Source organism: Schistocerca piceifrons, chromosome 4 (genome assembly GCF_021461385.2).
Source record: "Schistocerca piceifrons isolate TAMUIC-IGC-003096 chromosome 4, iqSchPice1.1, whole genome shotgun sequence".
NCBI classification, from domain to species: Eukaryota; Metazoa; Arthropoda; class Insecta; order Orthoptera; family Acrididae; genus Schistocerca; species Schistocerca piceifrons.
In genome coordinates, this window is record NC_060141.1 from 440,998,107 (window position 1) to 441,022,601 (window position 24,495).

General features: G+C 39.8%; 1 protein-coding gene across 1 annotated transcript in view; it reads right to left on the minus strand.

Annotated features, from left to right (window-relative positions):
- LOC124795903 (hemicentin-1-like) overlaps positions 1-24,495 on the minus strand; it is a 441,143-nt gene that overhangs the window by 230,711 nt on the left and 185,937 nt on the right. Inside the window, exon 4 of the mRNA XM_047259982.1 lies at positions 10,122-10,281. Within this exon, the coding sequence (XP_047115938.1) occupies positions 10,122-10,281 (160 nt within the window). The remainder of the gene's footprint in view (positions 1-10,121; positions 10,282-24,495) is intronic.

The window sequence follows — 24,495 nt, forward strand, 5'->3', positions numbered from 1 at the left end:
TAATTAATCGCTGTATCCATTTTTGTATGGCTTCAGTGATAGTTTTGCTGTGTTCTCCAGTTTTTATGTGGTAAAAGGCACATTCTTGTTCGCCATATTGGTAGCAGCATTCATTCTCCCCCCCTCCCCCCTCCCCCCCCCTAACCCACCGCCCCCCCCCCCCCCCCTCCGCCAGTAAGCAGATTTTGGCTGTTGTGCGAAGTTTAAGAGAATAGTCGTGGTTTAGGTGTCTGTTCTCTCGTTCGACCTATTCTTGACTATTGCTCATCAGTGTGGGATCCGTACCAGATCGGGTTGACGGAGGAGATAGAGAAGATCTAAAGAAGAGCGGCGCGTTTCATCACAGGGTTATTTGGTTACCGTGATAGCGTTACGGAGATGTTTAGCAAACTCAAGTGGCAGACTGTGCAAGAGAGGCGCTCTACATCGCGGTGTAGCTGGCTCGCCAGGTTTCGAGAGGGTGCGTTTCTGGATGAGGTATCGAATAGATTGCTTCCTCCTACTTATACCTCCCGAGGAGATCACGAATGTAAAATTAGAGAGATTCGAGCGCGCACGGAGGCTTTTCGACAGTCGTTCTTCCCGCGAAACATACGCGACTGGAACAGAAAAGGGATGTAATGAAAGTGGCATGTAAAGTGCCCTCCGCCACACACCATTGGGTGGCTTGCGGAATATAAATGTAGATGTAGATGTAGCCTTTGTCTTGTCCAGACTGACATCCACGCGCTGTGCTTGGTCCTAGGCGCTGTGTTATTCAGACTATAGAGCAACCCATTTAATGAGCAGCTCTCTACTAACTACTTTCTGTTATGTATTTTGTGTGCTCATTTTTTTTCTATTTAACATTTGTCTCGTCATTTTGAATTCGCTAGCTTCGTAGATGTGGAAGTCTTATTTCTGTTTCTTACTGCAGTATTGCAGTAAACCGCAAGTATCACAGTGTTTAGCGTGATTTGTACTTTACTCAGTATAAAAAAAAAATGCTCTGTGGTATTTTGTTGTCAATTATTCACTTGACTAGGTCAGATAAACATTTTGCACTCAGAATCTTGGCAAATATATTAAAATCTCAACTCATACTATTTACCTATGGTTAGGCGAGCCTTAAGTGATGAATACAACCAGCTGTATACTTTGGATGTTACTGCTGTGTGATAAGTTACCGGTTTGCGCAGACGTCAGGAATTAGACACAATATGAGAATTGGAGACCTGATAACAAGTGAGTAGTACTCTCATGTTTTATAGCAGGATGCATTTGTGTGCAAGCGACTGGCCCTTATTCCGGCCCACTTCAGTGTCTGCTATTGTGCAAGTTTTTAATTCATAGTGTCACGCGATCTATAATAAAACATTTCCATACGTTCCGTTTGATTTCCGTATGCACTTATTCACAGCTAATTATATGTGTCGTTTCATTAGCGATATATTCGCATAAATTGCTTTAGTTAATGACAAGTGTTTGTTTGTTTCATAACAATACTCTTCCCGGGAACTAACCAGTGAATTTTCATAGCAGGCTTTTTATCAAGGTAAACTTAGAAATAAATAGATAATTTTCAGTATGTTGAATTCGCAAATGTGACCAGAAAGCTCATTACGTTAAATTTTCATCATATGTGTAACGAAACCACAGATCTAATATTTCATACTTGCAGAACTGTTAGTCGTAACGTATATGTAGTAAAGAACTGAAAATTGATTAACACGGCGTCAGTAAAACCGAAGAATAACTTAATGCTGGTGCCCATAGCGTCATTGGTGTGTATACTGTGACACACACGTACTGATAACGCTACATATTGCATTTGTATGGATATATGTTTACGACATGCGATATGTATCTGATGTTAATGAGCGCTAAAAAAGAACGTAAACATGCGGGACGTGTATGGAAGAATGAGTATAAATGCTTACAGCTCATATATATATATATATATATATATATATTGAAGAGCCAAAGAAACTGGTACACCTGCTGGTCCCCCCAGCACTCAGAAGGGCCGCAACACGACGTGGCATTGACTCGACTGGCTCTGAGCAGTATGGGACTTACCATCTTTGGTCATCAGGCCCCTAGAACTTAGAACTAGTTAAACCTAACTAACCTAAGGACATCACACACAACCATGCCCGAGGCAGGATTCGAACCTGCGACCGTAGCGGGCCGCAACACGACGTGGCATTGACTCGACTGGCTCTGAGCAGTATGGGACTTACCATCTGTGGTCATTAGTCCTCTAGAACTTAGAACTAGTTAAACCTAACTAACCTAAGGACATCACACACAACCATGCCCGAGGCAGGATTCGAACCTGCGACCGTAGCGGTCACGCGGTTGCAGACTGAAGCGCCTAGAAGCGCACGGCCACACATTGACTCGACTAATGTCTGAATTTGTTCTGGAGGCAATTGACACCATTAATCCTGCATGGTTGTCAATAAATTCGTGAAATTCCGACGGCGTCGTTATCTCTTCCGTACGGCACGTTCCAAGGAATCCCAGATATACTCAATAGTGTTCATGTCTGGGGAGTTTGGTGTCAAGTGGGAATGTTTAAAATCAGTGTGTTCCTAGAGCCATTCAGCAGCAATTCTGGATATGTGGGGTGTCGCATTGTCCTGCCGGAATTGCTGAAGTCCGTCGGAACGCACAATGGACATGAATCGATGCAGGTGTCCAGACTGGATGCAGAAGTACGTGTCACTTATCAGAGTGGTATCTAGATGTATCTGGCGCCCATATCACTCCAAATGCACATCCCTCCACCGGCTCGAACCATCGTTCACCGGCATGCATCGTCCATGGGTTCATGAAGTTGTCTTCTTAACCATACATGTCCATCCGCTCGATAGAATTTGAAACGGGATTCGTCCGACAAGCAACAAGTTACCAGTCACGAACAGTCCAATGTCGGAGCTGACGGGCTTAGGCGAGACGTAAGGTTTTCTGTCGTGCAGTCATCACGGGTACACGAGTGGGCCTGCTCCTCCGAAAGTCCATATCGATGATGTTTCGTTGAATGCTTGGCACGTTGATACTCGTTAACGGCCCAACACTGAAATCAGCAGTATTTTGTGGAAGTGTTGCACTTCTGTCACGTAGAACGATTCTCTTTAATCGTCGTTGGTTTGGTCCTTGGAGAATCTCTTCTCGGCCGCAGCAATGTCGGAGATCTGATGTTTTTCCAGAGTCCTGATATTCACGGTATACTCGTGTACGGGAAAATCCCCGCTTCATCGCTAATTCGGAGATGCTACGTCCAGTCGCTCATGCGCCGACTATAACACCACGTTCAAACTCACTTAAATCTTGATAACCTGCCATTGTAGCAACAGTAACCTGTCTAACAACTGCGCCAGGCACTTATTGTCTTACATGGGCGTTGCCGACCACAGCACCGTATTCTGCCTGTTTGAATACTCATGCCTATACCAGTTTCTTTGGCGCTTTAATATTATATAGTTGTATTAACTACGCACTTATGTCAAAAGATGTACCAATTACATCTAATTTTACTGAGACGCTTGAGTGAAATCAGGGTTGGAGAGAACGCACGGAACCACTTTTGTCTTACTGGTGTTACTGGTCATACCATTCAGGCCATTCAAGCGTATGTGTGTGTGTGTGTGTGTGTGTGTGTGTGTGTGTGTGTGTGTGTTGTAGCGGGGTGGGGGGGGGGGGTGGCTGGAGATGCACGTTGCCCTGGGAACTCTTGTTTTAAACGGTGTGGTCTCATCGTGATTCACAGTTCGAATTAGAAAATATCACGAGACTTGATGTCAAATGGCGAAAGTGACATCGCGAGACTTAACACATGATGTGTTTAACCTTCTCAGTTAGCAAAAAAAAAAAATTATTATAGATCGTTACTTGTTATTTTGCGTAAGCAACATAATATTACTATATGTTTCGATATATAACCTCATCATTAGGCGACCCTTGGTAAAATGGAAAATTCACAATAATACAAATTATGTGAAGTAATGGTTTTCTGTTTTAGCATTTGCTTTGGCCTTCTGTATTTACCATAAATGTCTGCTTCATGGTACGTATTTACAGGGTCTCTCTACTGCAAAGAGGAACATGTTATAATGTTCAACGTTATGTAATCGTTCTTCGCAAGTCAGGGAACACTGGACAAAACTAATTCGGATCTCCAAAAAATGGATACAAGTTGCGACATTAAAATTTCTGATAAACAGAACATTTCACTGCAACTTGCATCGACAGTAGCGCTTGTTAGCACGATACTTCTGGGACTGGGGAAGACACGCCAGCCGCGGATCGAAATTCTCCAGATCTCTGTGACGCCGAGCGTGGGTGTGGTTTCCAAGCAGTTTCCCACATCCAACTAAGCTAATGTTCCGCCTCAGTTACACTATTCGCAAACCTAAATTTAGAGAATCTTGGCGCACTGTCACATGGATAACACTGGACGCAGAGAGTTGTTGTTCACAAATTTCGGTCCCGTGGGGGTAAAAGGGAGGCGGCAGGAGAGTTATCCGGCCCCATTAACAGTACAAAATCTTTCAGTTAACATCCCTGCCTCGTACAGATGCGGGATAAGGGCAGGGGAAAAAATAGCTCTGCAGCACAGTATATGTCAGATAATGACACTATTATAAAGATGATCCAGGAAAGCTGCAATGAAATTATCAGTCTTTATTTCATAACCTCATATTCACCTAGACCTGAATACTAATATGTAGTCAATCAAATAGGCAAGGCGTGTTACATGCTTAAATGATGCCATCAAAATTGGATTCGTAGGTTATTTGAAAATGTCAGTCAAAGCCGAGACATATCGGTCCTGAAATGAAGATTGGTATTTACATTTCATCTATTCTGCACATGCTTTACAATGATGTTTGAACATTTAACATCCACGAATGTACTATTATTGAATAAAACGTTTTCTATGATTACTTCAAGGGAAACTTTAAGTGAAAAAAAATGGTTCAAATGCCTCTGAGCACTATGGGACTTAACATCTATGGTCATCAGTAGCCTAGAACTTACAACTACTTAAACCTAACTAACCTAAGGACATCTCACAACACCCAATATTAAGTGAACTGTAATTTTTCTGTTGCTGGTGTCTTTAAAAGTAAACAATTAACTTGCCCAAAACTTTGCTCAGATGAAACAGGAGACAGGTGCTACATAACAATCCAGTGATGTGTGAGAGATTGATGTACCGTAGTTTTCAAGCCAAATATCACCGTTTGAGCAATACTGTTGATCACAGTGAAGCACTTCACCAGCTAGACAAATCATACCGATACTGTGAGAAGAGCTGAAATTCATTCAAGCGCGCTAAAAATAGGCAGCAAAATTTACCAATAATAAATGACACCTGACTCTTTTCAAGAAACTGTCAGCCGGCTAGGTTGGCCGAGCGGTTCTAGGCTCTACAGTCTGGAACCGCGCGACCGCTCCGGTCGCAGGTTCGAATCCTGCCTCGGGCATGGATGTGTGCGATGTCCTTAGGTTAGTTAGGTTTAATTAGTTCTAAGTTCTAGGGGACCGATGACCTTAGAAGTTAAGTCCCATAGTGCTCAGAGCCATTTGAACCATTTTTTGAAGAGACTGTCAAGTAGGCCGTATAACAAAATGTAAGTAACTACATACGTCAGAGAACATACAAAGTCCTCGGTGGCTTGAAAATCTAGTTACATCACATACTCATATTATTAAGAGTGGTAATATCATTGGTGTAGTCTCTTCAGAAACAATTTTACGCCTAAGAAGAAGAATGTTATCTACACTAAACAATGTGTAACCATACATGAACTAAAACCTGTTTGTGACAGTATATTCCACAAACAAATTCTCTACCAGTATGAACCTCTGTTCTGAAGGACTAGGTGAACGGTAATCTGCAGCAGTTTGCCGATGACACTGCGATGTTAGGGAAGGTATCGACATTGAGCGACTGGAGGAGGATACAAGATGACTTAGACAGTATTTCTCATTAATGTGATGGATGGCAGCTCATTCAAAATATGTAAATACGGAAGTTAATGCAGATGTGTAGGAATACGAATCCAGTAATGTTCGATCACGGCCTTAATGGTGTCCTGCTTGACGCATTCACGTCGATTAAATATGCAGCTATAACGTTCCAAAGCGATGTCAAATTGAACGAGCACTTAAGGACAGTAGAGGGGAAGGTGAATGGTGGACTTCGCTTTCTTTTAGGAAAGTTTAGCTCCTCCGTAAAAGAAACCGCTGACAGAACACTAGTGTGCTCCTTTCTTGAGTACTGATTGAGTGTTCGGGATCCCTGCCAGGTCAGATTAAAGAAAGACATTGAGGCAATTGAGAGGAGTGCGGCTAGAATTATTACTGTTAAGTTCGATCAACATGTGAGTATTACGGAGATAGTATGTGGACTCTAATGGATACCCCTAGAAGAAAGACAACATTGTTTTAGCAAAACACAAATGAGAAAATTTAGAGAACGGACATTTGAAGCTCATTACAGAATAATTACACTGCCGCCAACGTGTATGTGTTGTAAGGAGCACGAAGATAAGACACGAGAAAGTAGGGCTGGTATGCACACACATAAACATTCGTTTTTCCCTCGCTCTATTTGCGAGTGTAACAGAAATGGAAATCACTGGTAGGGGTAGAACATATATCTGTCATGCACCATACTGTCACTAGTGGAAGAGGAATGTAAATGTGGATGTAGAACTAAGAACCGGGGTATTCAAATGCATCTCTGATTCTATGGTGTTCAGGTGTTGTGTAAATAGTTCCGCGTATTCAGCGCATACACAACTATCCCATTAGAACGCGCCCCGCTAAGCACAACAGCGCAGGCGCAGCGCTCGTCCATCTCCGCACTACGAGATGGTGCTGCCATAGAGACGGACCAAATTCTGCTTCCGCTGATCCGCGTATTAATATGTAACGCAGCCAATGAGATTGCTGCTAATGTAGAACCTTTTCTCCTCACGGATCACACTCGCGCAGTGATACCTGAATGCGCAAGGTATTATAACCAGTGTACAGACCTCAGATTAGTCAGTATGCATTTGTCTGCACCAGTCTGTACCAGTCTATAGTTAAGTTTCAGTCTGCGCTTTATAAGATTACCATATTTCTGTACATAGCCATGAAGATAAATGAATAGACACTTTTGTCAAGTATCAGAGATATATGTGAGGATAAGATTAACGTACCAATACCAAAGGAATTTTAGATTGTCAATTGTAAATAGCATCCAGAACCAAGTTAAGTAATTTTTATGCTTGTCATTATTTTAATAAATGTGTGTGAAAATTAATCAAATTGTGTTTATAGGTGGACTCCATCAATCTACTTCTCTAAGCATGCAAGTGGTATTTCTATCGTCTGACCTAGCGGCAGAAGATAAACATGCCACGATAAGACCACGAGACATATAGCTGACACACGCCTACTTCGTTAGAGCAAAAAGTCAAATAATCTGATGGTGTGTGTACTGAAGGTCTTACAGTACGCACACCACATCAGGAAAATATATTCTGGGATGTTTTCTAAACGGACCCGAGTCTTATTGCTGTAGCTAACATCAACATCTACTTGATGCAAACAGTCACAATCATATTTAAAAACGTAAAACACCGCAGAAATTCCTTAAAGTTAACATCGTCCATACTGTTCACCTGGAGACAAATGAGTATAATATTTGTAATGCTTCTTGGAACGAACATGTAAAACCAATGTCTGAAACTAACGTATTTTCTTTGCCACAGCAGTATGTGTGTTCATCCATCATCGGCACATAGTGTGATAATAATGCTACAAAACAATAAAAGACAGGAGCCCGACATGTATTCTAGCAAGCACAAAAGCACACCCAGATTTCTTTTTTTTGACCGGAAAAGTTGGGAGTTTAAACAAAGTAGATCGAAACATCTGTACCAATGAAGATTTATGTACCAATTAAGATTTATGAGAGATTTCCATTGATTATCAGGGAACTGTAAAATACTAACACAAATTCTTTACATATGAATGGAAAAACTGTTAGAAATCGACCTCGGGGAAGATCAGTTTGGATTCCGTAGAAATGTTGGCACACGTCAGGCAATACTAACCCTACGACTTACGTTAGAAAATACGAGGGGTGTCCAGAAAGTAACTTCCGGTCGGTCACGAAATGGAAACGACTATGAAAATCCGATAAAGTTTTGCACAGATGTGTTGGGCAGTGTCTCTAGTATGACAGTAGATAGCATCACGTCGCTCTTAACATTTCTGAGCTCACAGTGGGCGCGTAAAGATGTCTAGAAATTAATATCTCCCGCCGAGTACGAGGGCCTGGTGAGGAATTTCGCCTGAAACTATGCAGCCAACATTACATAACTATCGTGCGGTTTCTTCTTAAAGACAATTCTCAGCCGCATTCTGCATGGGCAATGAAGATGCTCCTGCATCGTTTTCAATTGGAAATGTTTGATTACCCACAATACAGCCCATAATTGACTCCCTCTGAGTTTCTTCTCTGTTCACATGAACAGCTGGCTATGAAGACGGCATTTTGGCACAGAAAACGAGCTGTAGGCCAGCGTAGGGAATTGGCGGGAAGCACTGGCGGCTGTCTTCTATGATGAGGGTATTGGAAAGTTCGTACAACGCTACGACACATGTCTTAGTCAGAATGGCGACTACGTAGAGAAGCAGCTGGAAGGTGTAGCTAACTGTTACAAATAAATCATTTCTGATTTTCACTATGGCTTCCATTTCGCAATCAATCGGAACTTACTTTCTGGACAGGCCTCGTACATTAAGGAAAGGCAAATCTAAGTTTCTAGCATTTGTAGACTTAGAGAAAGGTTTTGACAATGTTGACTGGAATACTCTTTCAAATTCTGAAAGTGGCAGGGGTAAAATGCAGGGAGCGGAAGGCTATTTACAATTTGTGCAGTAACGAGACGGTAGTTTGAGTCAAGGGGCATGAAAGGGGAGCAGTGGTTGGGAAGGGAGTGAGACAGGGTTGTAGCCTCTCCCCAATGTTATTCAATCTGTATATTGAGCAAGTAGTAAAGTAAACAAAAGAAAAATTAGTAGTAGGAATTAAAATCCATGGAGAAGAAATAAAAACTTTGAGGTTTGCCGATGACATTGTAAATCTGTCAGAGACAGCAAAGGACCTGGGAGAGCAGCTGAACGGAATGGACAGTCATGAAAGGAGAATATAAGATGAACATCAACAAAAGCAAAACGAGAATAATGGAATGTAGTCGAATTAAATCGGGTGATGCTGCGGGCATTAGATTAGGAAACGAGACGCTTAAAGTAGTAAATGAGTTTTGGTATTTGGGGAGCAAAATAACTGATGATGGTCGAAGTAGAGAGGATATAAAACGTAGACGAGGAATGGCAAGGAAAGCATTTCTGAAGAAGAGAAATTTATTAACATTGAGTATAGATTTAAGTGTCAGGAAGTCGTTTCTGAAAGTATTTGTATGGAGTGTAGCCATGTATGGAAATTTGGACGATAAATAGTGTGGACAAGAAGAGAATACAACCTTTCGAAATGTGGTACTACAGGAGAATGCTGAAGATTTAATGGGTAGATCACATAACTAATGAGGAGGTACTGAACAGAATTGGAGAGAAGAGAACTTTGTAGCACAACTTGACTAGAAGAAGGGATCAGTTGGTAGGGCATATTCTGAGGCATCAAGGAATCACGAATTTAGTATTGGAGGGTAGCGTGGAGGGTAAAAATCGTAGAGGTAGCCAAGAGATGAATACACTTACAGATTCAGAAGGATGTAGGTTGCAGTAGGTAGAGATGAAGAAGCTTGCACAGGATAGAGTAGCATGGAGAGCTCATCAAACCTGTGTCTGGACTGAAGACCACAACAATAGCAACAACATCAGGGGTGAGCCACTACTAGAAGTTCTCTCACAAATATTCCCGAGCAAGAACGCTTGTGCTCTAATATTCCCAGTCTACAGTGATATTTGGCCGAAAGGAACGATGTTCTATAACTGCCCGTGGCACTCGTGCGAGTACCAATTGTAAGATGAAAATTTGAGAAACCCCCCTCTGGGTGTACCTGAGGGTTTCCTGAGTAGTAGTATGAAGTAAGCTTGAATGTTTCACTCACACTTGACGGCAAGATTGACGACGTTGCTGCGGCCGTCGCCCTCGACGTTGGACGCGATGCAGGAGTAGCTGCCGGCCTGCTTGCGTGTCACAGACTGCAGCGCCAGGTGGCTGCTGCTGACAATCACGCCCGCCGACGTGTTGTGCAGTATCACCTCGCCCTGTTGGAGAGAAGGTGACCGCTTACTTGCTGTCTGCCATTGTGTCTCGCTTTCACTGACGTATTGCGTGGACAAGTAGAATGCAACGATGGATATTGTATCGCTTTATTAATGCTTGGATGCAAGGGTGGCTGGACTCGCAAAAGTGGGGTCTACAGGACCCTTTCCTCACAACAGACAAAAATATTATTTATTGAAGGGTTTGGTGACAAAACGAGTAAGGAAGGATTTATTATAATACTGTGACTTTTATTCTAACACACGAACTATAATCTTATGAAACGTGTTGTAATTTTTGTTAGATTAAGCAACAAACCTACAATTGTACAGTGGCTTTTGCAGAAGTTCTGTTTAGGAAAATTACCCGGTTCATTATAATTAATATTTTAGGATAAATTTCAGTGATCAGTTGCAAATACGTTTTATTATGCCTTACCGGTTCCGACAAATAAATTTGTCATCTTCAGAAGGCTACAAAATTGGGGACATTATAAAACTTTAGACCTTGCCTACACATTTACGTGAAGTATAAAAAGTATATTTTAGTTTAGAATGATAAAAATGTCTTTGGCAGTATGCTTTGTGCATTTTCTGCTTATCTGGTAACTTTTTCTCTCTGATCTATCTCAGCACGCATAACTACTTCTTTTGGTGATGCTCTAGTACTCGATTTTTTGTGAGTAACGTCACATCTATGCCTTGTGAAACATTCCTCTGGAGGCATGGGTTGTTGAGTCATTTCTCCATATGAGTACATAATATTTGTAGTACTGGAGGAAAAATATGCTTTTATCAGATCTACCTTCATGATATTTGGGATGTTGCTGTGAAAATGGGTCCTATATCTATTACGTTTGTCCGTAACTCTAAGGGCTAACATCTTGGCTGTTTCTTGCATTTGTATGATATTGTCTTTTGAACAACCGAATAAACTCCCCATTAAATCTGTTATTGATCTATGGTTCCTTTTTAGGCCCTTTCTCTTTTGTGGCACCGTGGTGCAGAGAACTTACCAGTATGATACTTTGGCTCTTTTTAACCACGTAATCTATATTTGCCAAACTGTCTTTGAAAGCATGTGATAAGGACCCGACATCTGTTTATAGGGTAGGACTCATTTCTGATGGAATTTCCATGTTGTTCTCTTTCAAAGTTACCATATCTGTAAACTTTCCCTGCAAAAGTTCTTCAAATAATGTTATTTCCGTAAAAATCCTATCTATAACAGTAACTGTTGAGGGTTCTCCCAAATTTGCTTTTTTTACAGCAGAAGCCAAACTGATTTATTTTGTCCGATCAGGGCCCAAAAAATGCATTCACCTCCTCAGCTGTAATATATTGCCTTTGTGTTCTTGATACTACGAATGTGTCTGCGTTTATAATTTATACAACGCACGAACTTCTCTAATATAAAATAGTCCCATGAATTTCTTGAAGGCACATCTATACTACCTGTTAATCGTTCACTTTGAATTTTCATGTTATTTTGTACTAGAAATCTAGTTCGTGGAGGCGGTATGTGGCGCCACTCACTTCCATCACGACCAAAAAAGAAATCAACATTGTTGTAATTAGTCTTCGCTTCGAATGCTGCAAGTTGCAGATTTATTATCCTAGGCTCCATGAGTGTCTAAATCACAGTCAAAGAGAATTTTATCTTCAAGCCTTTCAGGAACCGTTAACTAAACTTGAGGCCACCTGTGCTGACTTCACATGATGTTTTTTTTGTTTGAAACAGATGTAATGGAATATGTGCTGTAAGCAAAGGATAAAAGTATCGTTCATAGTCATTCAGTTCATGCTCACCTGAAACTGTTGTGGGCTGAAAGAATTCGCTTATGTCAAAAAAGAATCTTCTGCAGCAGCCTCTTCAGCACTTCTGAGTTTCCAACAATGAGTAAATACTTGCCGAACCATTGATTCTTATCAGTAATCTTGCCAAGATAATGTTGTCTTCAGGCCAAAGATAAATAAATCATTTGAAAGATGGTTCGTTCGCTAATGGATCGTAAGGAGTCCTCCCACGGATTACATGTGTGCATTAAAAAATTAGTAAAGAAAAATAGATGATTAGGCGTGCACCAAATAATGTTTTCTTGAAAAAAAAAGCCATTGTGTTTCCAAGGATTACACAGATTTTAAATTAAAATGAACAATTTTTAAGCAATTTTATTGATAAAGTGGAAGGTTGCCGGGTCCAAAAGACCTCTTTGATGCATCCTGGGGTTAACATACTAATGAAGGCTCTGTAGACATACTGAATACTTCAAATCTTTGTTTCTATAGGGTCGAAAAAGTTTTTCTTACGAATGCGATGTACATGTTGTAACACGAGATGTTGTTTCAAGTAATCAGTTGTAAAGGTAAAGCGCCAAGCTTGAACTGCGCATGCAGCGATTATGGGATGGATTCACGGCTCTCGCCTCACAGAACCCACATTTTCCGCCGTTCAACGTCTCGCTTTCGCAAAGCGGAGTTCGGAACACGTGTGCGATTTTTAGCAAGTCCCTGAAGTCAGTGTCACTGGCCGGTGGAAAGCCTAAATTGCCTGTAATCACTTGCGCACGTCCAGCCCAAACCATAGTGTATAGAGAAAGACACGAGTTATCATATGAAAGAGGGTTTTATTACTCATCACATGATATAAAGATATCATCTGAGTGTTTTGTATAAAAATAGTTAGAGTGAAATATATGTACTTATAACTTAAGCAGTTTATAACTTTTAATGTAATCATGTCACAAAGGAAGTGGAGAGTTCAAACTGTTGCTTCCGAAGAGGCGTGTCGACTGCGATTATCTTACGATCGATAACTCTAAGAAGATGAAAGATTAGATTTAACTGGAAATCGATTAAATTCAGCATTTTATATATGAAGACAAATATACTGATAGCATGGTAGTATGTGTTGGCAGTAACAACACTCGTGGTTGCTGGTTCTCGCAGCCTGGTGGTCGGTCTGTCTGGTTTGAGGTCTGTCGGTCGATATGAGCGGTGGTCCAGCTGCGACTTCCGTGTCTGAAAATATTTCTCGTTCCATGTGGACTCAGACAAATTTTGGCAGTTTACGACTTAGTTTCTCGGAGAGTCGCAAGACTTACAATTACTCAGGATCACTTACGACTCTGATAATTTTGCGGTGTGGTGGAGCAGTTAGTGGAAAACGTTATTTGAATTTCATATCTAACTGACATCTTGTCGTAATTCGTAGCTTCGAGCATAGTCAGTTTTTGTTCCGGCTAGGTTGTTAATTTATTAAATTTATGGTCTGTTGTTATCCACTGTTTGGTGCACGAATCCTATTATTTGTTGCCGTGGTACTGGTAGGTTGATCACCAGAGACAATAACATTTATTGACTGGGCAATAAATGTGATTTGTGAAAACTTAAATCACGTGTAGTTACCTTAGAGATTTAAAACCTGCACTTACGTTTCTACGTATCAATTCGAATTCCTACCAATTGCCAGTAACCATCCCACAGTTTTATTGTAAATCAAACTGATGCATTTCACGTAATAAGATCTTCCCCTAGACGAGCAAAAGCGGAGCCGTCAGGCCCTTAGTGTGCTCTATCTGCCTAACAATTAACTCCTCTGCGTCGAGTTTCTTAATGCATTTAATTCCACGAACTTTGTTTTAATTATATTATATGCTTAATTTGTCTTTCCAAAAGCTATTTCCATTTCTCCACTTTTGTTCTGCATCCGTTTCCCTTTATCTTTCTTTCATTTCTTCTTTTGGTTTATTTATTATCTTCTTGAATATTTTTTGTATAGCCTTCTTTCGATGATGAATTGAATTACTTCTTCCATTATCCAAAATTTCATCCCAATTACCTTTGTTCTTCCAATATTTATCTGCCAGTTCTGAATTATTACCTTTCATAACGATTTCCATTCCTTTCTGCTGAGATATATGCTGTGGTATTCATTGCCACAGTAATAACAGCTTCATATCACTTCAAATAAACAGTAGTAACAGGCCTACTCCGCATTTCTGTGTCACATCCACACACATTGATTTTTCTGACGATTTACTTAGACAGTATTCAAATTCTACTGCGACGCTATAAATTATACTGCCTCAACTGTAACGAAACGTGTAGGCTGGAAACCAACTTCTCTGGAATACTTTCATTATTTACGGGTCACTCAAGTGGTAACATCTTCACAGGATTAAAAATCCGATTAGTATGTAGTGAAATGAAATATAATTCTGTAATAAGTACGATACCTGTCAATACCAAGACATTTATGTAACTGAATACAACAAATATGTGGTAGTTATGCTGCCTACTTCAGCCTCTTCTACAAATCTCCGGTTCAAATAAGAATTATAATAACCGTTTCCGATCAGTATCAACGTATTACTAAGTGCGTAATGCTTTAATGTCACTACTCACCTAACAAGAGGTGTTATTTGTCGAAAGTGGGCTTGTAAAAGAACAAATCTTTCCAGCGGATGGAGAAGCGTTGTGAGATACGCTGGCGTATTAAAACCGTATGCTGGACTGGAACTCGAACTCAAAAACTAATCTTTCACGATCACTGCGCTTACCGACTATGTTATCCATGGAGATTCACGACCCACACTCAGAGCCATGTATCTACCTTTATTTTGTACGAACAGTCGTACTATTTTACCAATAACGTCTACTGAGATGTGTGAGAGTACACAGTCAAGTTCAATAGATAACATTTTCTTCAGCGTGGCAGGAAAGAAATTGTGAAGTGAATATAACACTGTAAAAAGCAATACATTGCCAAATAATACTACAGGAAAATATAATACCATAGTGCTAGACACGATTACTTAGTATACGTGCCTTGTATCATCAAAACAGTATTCAGTATTTCAGTAATATACGAGGCGTTTGAAAAAAGGGTCTTCACACTCTATGTGTCTTAATATTTTTCTAACGCTCGAGCAAGTATTTAAAAAGGGAAATGGATAAGTTAGAGTTAGATATAGTGTGAATTAGTGACGTACGGTGGCAGGAGGAACAAGACTTCTGGTCAGGTGAATACAGGGTTATAAATACAAAATCAAAAAGGCGTTATGCGGGTTTAATAATAAATAAAAAAAATGCGGCTAAGCTACTACAAACAGCATAGTGAAAGGATTATTGTGGCCTCATAGACACGAAGCCTACGCCTGCTACAGTAGTAAAAGTTTGAATGCCAAATAGCTCTGCAGAACGCGAAGAAGTCGATGAAATGTATGATAAGATAAAAAAAATTATTCAGATAGTGAAGGGAGACGAAAATTTAATAGTCATGGGTGACTGGAATACGATAGTAGGAAAAGGAAGAGAAGGAAACGTATTAGGTGAATATGGATTGGGGGTAAGAAATGAAAGAGGAAGCGGACTGGTAGAATTTTACACAGAGCTTAACTTAATCATAGCTAAGCTAACGGTTCAAGAATCATGAGAGAAAGTTGTACACATGGAAGAAGCCTGGAGATACTAGAAGGTATCAGATAGATTATATAATGGTAAAACAGAGATTTAGGAACCAGGTTTTAAACTGTAAGATGTTTCCAGGAGCAGATGTGGACTCAGACCACAATCTATTGGTTATGAACTGTAGATTAAAACTGAAGAAACTGCAAGAAGGTGGGAATTTAAGGAGATGGGACCTGGATAAACTGACTAAACCGGAAGTTGTACAGAGTTTCAGGGAGAGCAGAACGAAACGATTGTCAGGAATTGGGGAAAGAAATACAGTAGAAGAACAATTGGCAGCTTTGGGGGTTGCAGTAGTGAAGGCAGCAGAGGATAAAGTAGGTAAGAAGAAGAGGGCCAGTAGAAATCCTTGGGTAACAGAAGAAATATAGAATTTAATTGATGAATGGAGAAAAAATAAAAATGCAGTATATGAAGCAGGCGAAAAGGAATACAAACGTCTCAAAAATGAGATCGACAGGAAGTGCAAAATGGCTAAGCAGGGATGGCTAGAGGACAAACGTAAGGATTTAGTGGCTTATCTCACTAGGGATAAGACAGATACTGCCGACAGGAAAATTAAAGAGACCTTTGGAGAAAAGAGTACCACTTGTATGAACATCAACAGCTCAGATGAAAACCCAGTTCTAAGCAAAGAAGGGAAGGACGAAAGTTGGACTGAGTATATAGTCTATACAAGCGCGATGTAATTGAGGACAGTATTATGGAAATGGAAGAGGATGTAGATGAAGATGAAATGGGAGATGTGAAACTGCGTAAAGAATTTGACAGGGCACTGAAAGACCTAATTCGCAACTAGGGCCCGGGAGTAGATGACATTCCATTAGAACTACTGACAGCCTTGGGAGAGCCAGTCCTGACAAAACTCTACTATCTGGTGAGCAAGATGTATGAGACAGGCGAAATACCCTCAGACGTCAAGAAGAATATATTATTTCCAATCCCAGAGAAAGCATGTGATGACAGATGAGAAAATTACTCAACTATCAGCTTAATAACGCATGGCTGCAAAATACTAACGCGAAATCCTTACATACGAATGGAAAAACTAGTAGAAGCCGACCTCGGGGAAGATCAGTTTCGATTCCATAGAAATAACGGGACACGTGGGGCAGTACTGACCCTACGACTTATCCTAGAAGATAGATTAAGGAAAGGCAAACTTACGTATCTAGCATTTGTAGACTAAGAGAAAGCCTTTGACAATGCTGACTCGAATACTCTCTCTCAAATTCTGAGGGTGACAGGGGTAAAACGCAGGGAGCGAAAGGCTACTTACAATTTGTACAGAAACCAGAAGTCAGTTTTTTAACAGTCGAGGGACATGAAAGCGAAGCAGTCGTTGGGAAGGGAGTGAGTCAAGGTTATAGCCTCTCCCCGATGTTATTCAATGTGTATATTGAGCAAGCATTAAAGGAAACAAAAGAAATATTCGGAGTAGGCATTAAATTCCATGGAGAAAAAATAAAAACTTTGATGTTAGCCAATGAGATTGTAATTCTGTCAGAGACAGCAAAGGACTTGGAAGACCAGTTGAACGGAATGGAGAGTGTCTTGAGAGGAGGATATAAGATGAACAACAAAAGCCAAACGAGGATAATGCAATGTGATCAAATTAAGTCGGGTCGACAGTGAGGGAGTTAGATTAGGAAATGAGACACTTGAAGTAGTAAAGGAGTTTTGCTATTTGGTGAGCAAGATAACTGATGATCGTCGAAGTAGAGAGGATATATGTAGACTGGAAATGGCAAGGAAAGTGTTTTTAAAGAAGAGACATTTGCTAACATCGAGTATTGATTTAAGTGTAAGAAATTCGTTTATGAAAGTATTTGTATGGATTGTAGCCATGTATGGAAGTGAAACATGAATGATAAATAGTTTGGACAAGAAGAGAATAGAAGCTTTCGAAATGTGGTGCTACAGAAGAATGCTGAAGATTAGATGGGTAGATCACATAACTAATGAGGAGGTATTGAACAGAATTGGGGAGAAGAGAAATTTGTGGCACAACTTGACTAGAAGAAGGGACTGGTAGGTAGGACATGTTCTCAGGCATCAAGGGATCACCAATTTAATATTGGAGGGCAGTGCAGAGGGTAAAAATCGTAGAGGGGAACAAAGAGATGAATACACTAAACAGATTCAGAAGGATGTTGGTTGCAGTAGGTACTGGGAGATGAAGAAGCTTGCACAGGATAGAGTAGCATGGAGAGCTGCATCAAATCAGTCTCAGGACTGAAGACCACAACAACAACAACATACACCAATAGGTCTACGTCAAAATGTATAAAGGAAGCTGCAAAGGTGGGTGTAGCTATATAGGGAAAGCAGCGTAACAAGAATGAGAAAGATCGGTAAAAAATAAAAAAGTAATCAGTGCCACATCGCACCAGGTATCCATTTTCACGTTTGGTTTAAAGGAACAAAACAACGAGAAACTCCATCCATTATCATCGGTTCATGCTGTTATCTGGATCAGTAGCGGATTCAGTGGTTCAGGTAGTACATCTGCACCATGTATTTATCATCCTTATGGAACTACTGGTGGAAGATGTTAAAACTGACTGTAAAGTGATAGAAAATTCAGTGGTAGAAGGCTACAGAAGTGTAGTAACTCACTAGCTAGCGATATGATGGTAGACGTACGGTTATGTGTTGATGTGGAAAACATTTGTTAATCAGATTCTTCCAACAAGGGTGGATACCGTATCAGTGAGTAGATGTTTATATTTCGGATGAATATTTGAGCATTTCCGATCCATATTTCCTCTCTATAGGCCTAATATACAGTACGGAAATTCATTCTGTTGAATATGATCTTTATTTTATAGAAGATATTCATTTGTGTCTCTCTGGCCCTTTGGATAACAATGATTTACACGTTATAATTGGATTTCGTATTTTTTCCTCATTTTCATGGTAAAGAGTAAACATCAGTATTGAACATATTATTCGCAGTCATATCGATTAGGAAATTGTATTTTACAAAGAAATCAGGCTCATCATGGCCTTCAAAAGTCCTTCTGTTAACTCCGTATTACAGAAAAATGGTTAGTATCCTCAGAGAAACGGAGACTTTCTCTAGAAAGAGAGTACTACGTATCTAAAAGTTTGTAATGCGAATTTTCTAGCGATATTCTCATTTTGTGTGGAATGTTCTCATAAGCGTATTGGTAGTTTGACATCTCCACATTGTGGAGCTAAAGAATTTCCATATATTAATAAGCAATGTCAACTGAAAGTTTGTATGCAATTTTCTATATGGATATTACAGCTAATTGTTTGTTGCATGTAAAAACAAACATTCATTGAAATGATTTTGGCGAGCATCAACCTTTTGCATTAAAAGATCTTAGAACGTAGATTTGAGCTAGACATACGCTCTGCTGCAATTTTAAAATAATAGCAACGTGTGTGATTAGGCTGAGAGCGAAATTGAGATGAAGCTCCTAGTCTTTCTTAGTGGTCTGCAAATGAGGTCTAAGCCAACTTTTCACCCTCACGATTCCTTGTTGATTGTGAGACTGATCAGTGGTGCGAGGACAAAATACGCCAACTTTAGCATCAACGTAGCATCGATGGTGGCAACTGGTTGTAATTGTTGTTGCTCTTTGAAGGGCCACCTTCATTATTGCAAGACTGGGCCACTCACGTCAGTTCAAGGTGAAAAATATATGCATATTTCATATTTATATTCATATCAGTTAGTTATATTTTCCCCAATATCATAGTATCATTCCTTCGTTTCGTTATTAATCCCTTATTTGGCACACACAGAAATATTGTGAATAAAAGATACTGCGTTATTTAAACTAGACGTATATGGTCATGTCGACACACTGATATACCCTTTTTTCAAAATACGGTATGTTGCCTTTTTGTATCGTTGCTCACAAATGATACACCGGTGCTACGATCTAAATATTACAATGTTGTTCCTGTAGCAGAATAAATTTCCACGTTTTGCACTACATCATGTAAAAGTCTCAAAAAATTCATTTTTCATGTAAAATACCGAACAGTTCCATATTTTCCAACACTTACAGTCGAATACCCCTGAAGGCCAAGCTCAAATTTTCCCCTTCGGCCCTAGTCTGGTCAGTGCGCCAACCTGTCGTATCGTACGTAATTCACTGGCACTGGAGCTGAAGTTTCCTTCAAAGTCAGGCTTCCTCTACTCAGAAACGATCAGACCATTTGGAAAGTTGCAATTAAGTATTTGTCAACACGTTTCTCCAATAACCTATTTGCAAGACTTCCTCTTACCGTTTATAAGTAGCTTAGTCTGCACAGGAAAAACTACAGTAATAATCGAAATAAGCAGCCGCACAGGCACCTGATACTCACGTAACCTCACACGGTGTCTGCTTAAGATGCACATTATTTTGAAACTTCAGCAGAGTTCAAAACACTATGTCAGAGCTTAAATGTTGCTCGCAAAAATTAAGGCCCATCCAAGGATGAAACTGGAAACATGTTGCACAAAATAGCATGCAATTTGATGTTGCTTGGGTGGAACATGGCACAAGTAAAGGGATAAGAAACCGTTAACGCTGCCAAATTGTCTCTACGTTCCATCTCTATCACTTTATCAGGTCTTTCGCTAGTAAAAAATTCATTTTAAACTATTTCCTATGGTGAATCGCGCTAAAGCTTTTTGTTTAATTGGTTTTCTATCACCACAGTTAGTAGATTTGTCTGTATACGAATGAAGAAATACGTTGCTTAATTTTGTGCTCCCAAAGCGACTGTATTTAAATGCGTTCTTAACATAAGGAGGGGGGGGGGGGGAGTCTAAGATCTCTGTGTGTTCCTACTTGCTGTCATTTCATCTCTTTGTCTCTTTAATATGTGTCTAGGGGTTTTGTCAGACTTTTTCACGAAAATTATTTTTATTTTCTTGTACTGAATTTGATACCGTCGTTGACATATAATCACGGTTGCGTTTTTCTCCCGTTGCCTTCATTAAATAGTGGCTTCTACATCGTGGCGGCAGCGGCGGGGAGGGGGGGAGGAGATGGATGGAGGGACAGCGTTTAATTTATCACCAACTGTAATTATTTATCTAAACATTTTTTCAGCAAATATTTTCAATTCATGTCCAAGAATGTAGGTTATCGGAACCGGATGACTGCGATATATTTTTAAAATTTAATAATGTGATAAACAGTTCCACACATTTTGGCGTTATATTAGTGTCATTCCACATTTATAAAGGCGTGAAGTAAATTTGATAGAATTGTTTAGATTCAACAGTTTTCTGTTGGTTACAGCGTTTAATATCATACCACGTTATCTTACCAGTAACCATTTGTTTCGTTCCCGGAAGGTGTAGCGTATTTTTTACACTCATCATATTACTTTTGACAGTGTTATTTTTTCACTGTTAAGAGTGATTGTCGTTGTGCATATCGAACATTTCTCCGGCGTAGGTATATCTGAACAAATATGTAAATGTTTCACGTTCAAATTGGTCTTATGCGTTAGAATCAGCCTTAAGCACATTTTTCTTCTTAGGAAGGATCACCTTAAGGCCGGCTTGTATTTTACTTTCGACAACGATACATCCATATATTCAGCGCAGGTCCAAGTAATGACAGAACACGTGATTTCGCTCCACTTGCTTTCTGTGTCTATCTACGCTACAAAAGTTCAGTGGTCGTACTAATTTCACATAAAGTACTCTGCCTGGCAACCATTTTTATGGTGACCTTACGTTACTCGCTACCATAGGGGCATTTTTAATAATATCTGCAAGTCATTTATAACGCCACCGTCAAGCATGAATAAATTAGGTCAGCCTCGTAAACACACGCACACACACACACACACACACACACACACACACACACATACTAATACCGTTCCGCTGCGTGGACGTTGTTAGTTTAACTGCACACTGTTTCAAGTTATCTTCCATGAGTAACATGATTAGCGTCTCATTTCACCGTGCGGTATCGTCGTTGATTACTGGTAATTATCTCCACAATTACGACCACGAACGAAGTCATTGATTTCGATACAACACATAGAAGCAGCGTTAGACTGTAATTTAGCATCCGTACGAGCTAGTTTTCCACCATTTTCCTTATAAGGTAAATGACTAGAACATATTGTTTGCTGTAGAACTGTATTCCATTAAATATTATTCTCTATGAAGTTTTATTGGTTTTTTTGTCAGCCAGATACAGAATAAGCTGCGCAGAATTTAAGACTTACTCGAGAATCTTAGCTCTGAGGTAAATACTTGTTACTTATCGTATTATTTTGTGTGCTATGCTGTTTTAAATGAAGCAGCTTCCCTGAAAGTATATAAAAACATATTAGTACATATCGTTTACATCCTTCCTCACTGGAGGATATATGGATATGTGATTTCCAATCGACACTCACGAGCAATGCATTTGAAGTAAATCGTGTGAGAAAGACAGATGCACCAAATGGAGTTCAGCCAGTTGAGGAATGTCACTACAACGAGCAATTTTACAGGAAACTGAGGACTCTGGTTATGAATTTGCTTCTGTACTGAGAGCTAGCCGTGAAAGTGCAAAAGTCATATAATACTTCCAATTATAATATCCACATAAGGAATGCTACTCTCACATGGCCCTTTTTCAAATTCATGTTGACTATTATGCACTCGAAGAAAGTGGAAAACTTTGTTGTAGTGAATTAAATGTGAAATATGAAGAACTTCCGAAAGATCTGCCTCTAAACCGTTGACAACTTTTTTATGGGAATTATTGGAAAATACTGATTTCCTACAATCTAATTACCTTTAACTAAGTTCTAAATAGCACGTAATTAATGTGTAAGTCCTGTTTCGTATCACATCGCCTTAAGGATGTTCTAAAATTTTGCTACCCACTTAGCCTCTAAAACTCTTTAAAACAATGAGAGTTTGTTAAATTTTGTTTCTACGAGACGGACATTATAACTGCCATTAAGCTGAAAAAAAGAAAATGAAGATAGTGGTACGTCCACGTATGGATAGACGTATAAACATTAAAAGATATCATTTCATTCAGAGCAGTGTTTTAAACTTCATCTGACACAAAATCTCCGTGTTCCAAGTAGACACCACACTAAAATGTGAATCAGAACCGGGTGCCATCCTCATATGCTGACGGTTAAAAACATCACGAACTACTACGCCTGGGAGACCCACGCAGGCACAAAAAAGTATATTCGTTTTAAGCCCCCTACTTGTCTAATAGCAAAATTTTACTCTTGCTTTAGTTGTTCCGTCAGTATTCTGTGTCCTGTGTTTCTCTGTTGACACGTTAAACACGTACTTCATCCACAAATCAAATGTGCTCCTTCAGACGAGGTCGTTTCTGTACATAGTACTACGATCCTAGATATTTTGCTGTACTTCATAGTTCAAAGGATATATTTGTTAAAATTTAGGAGTTTAATCGAATGGAGCGATTAATACCATGTCTCATTCATCTGTCACGTTCGGCGTTTATGAGATTTGTGTGTGGGCAATCTTGGTGCATTTACTTAGTGTTTCAAGATTTATCTGAGAATAGTAACGGCATCTAATGTAACACTGTAACAAGTCGCAATTTAGCTGCAATATTTCCTACAGCGTAATTTACAAAACAGCTACTTTTTGCTCCCACCAAAACGGACAAACCAATGCCACCTAATGTGTTTCAGGGTATCTATTTTTTTTTCTACAGCAGAGACTTCTGCACCTTCTTAGAGATAATTTTAGATTAGTTGTTGTGGTGCTTTGTGTATTATTCCAAATAACGAATAAATTCCATCCCACTGAATGTAAAATTTATTCTATTCCACTTCCTATGAAAAAAGTAACAGACATGCTTTGCTGTTAAAGGTTTCCGGCACGGTTCTGTTGTGCAATGATGCAACTAAATAAATGCATTCGCTGAAAGCACAATATGGATCCTGTTCTATGGCACTCAAGTCCAAAAGTATTCTTTTCATGTGAGATCGTAGGTGGGAGGGGACCACATACTGCGACATTAACGTAACCAGGGCAGTCAAAAATGCGACGCTGTAAAATCTGTCGTGATTGTAGTGACAGTTTCAGCACATTTATAAATACGTCAACGCCAATCAATGACAGCATAGATACTCTGATGGATGGGTACTGTATGACCTACTTCTACACATTGGTGTGTTTACCCGTTCCTACATTAATCGGTCGCAGTCTGAGACGTCATCCCGTAACATTTCACTAGAGGACATGGCTTTCTTGCATCAAGCCACTCTTTTATCATCTATATATAGCTTTTAAGAGTTGATTATTCCGATTCAGTTCTTTCCAACGTGGAAGTAAGTGTTTCCTGAGGGATAAAATGAAATATTCTGAGGGGTAAAACAAAAGCGTCGACGTTGTTCCGGTCACAAAACAATATTCTTTTTAATGGTAATTACTGATATCACTATTTAAAGCGATTAACAGCGATTGCATTAGTTACAATAATTCCATTTCTTTCCAAGTACATGCACTTGCATTAGTGCGTGACTCAGTTTCACAGAGACTACAGCTTGTGAAAAGAAACTCTCAAAAGCACCCACGACACACGTACTATTTACTTTGTACCATGCATCTATGACGGCAAAACTGATATGTACACGTCATATATGTTTGTATATCTCAGGTAAATGCGTACTACGAGTTGTAGATGCTCCCCGCAATGGAATCGGCTTCATTACTCACTCTGCCACTGAGAAACAAACTAGCTGACAGCACATCACAACAGTAACTAT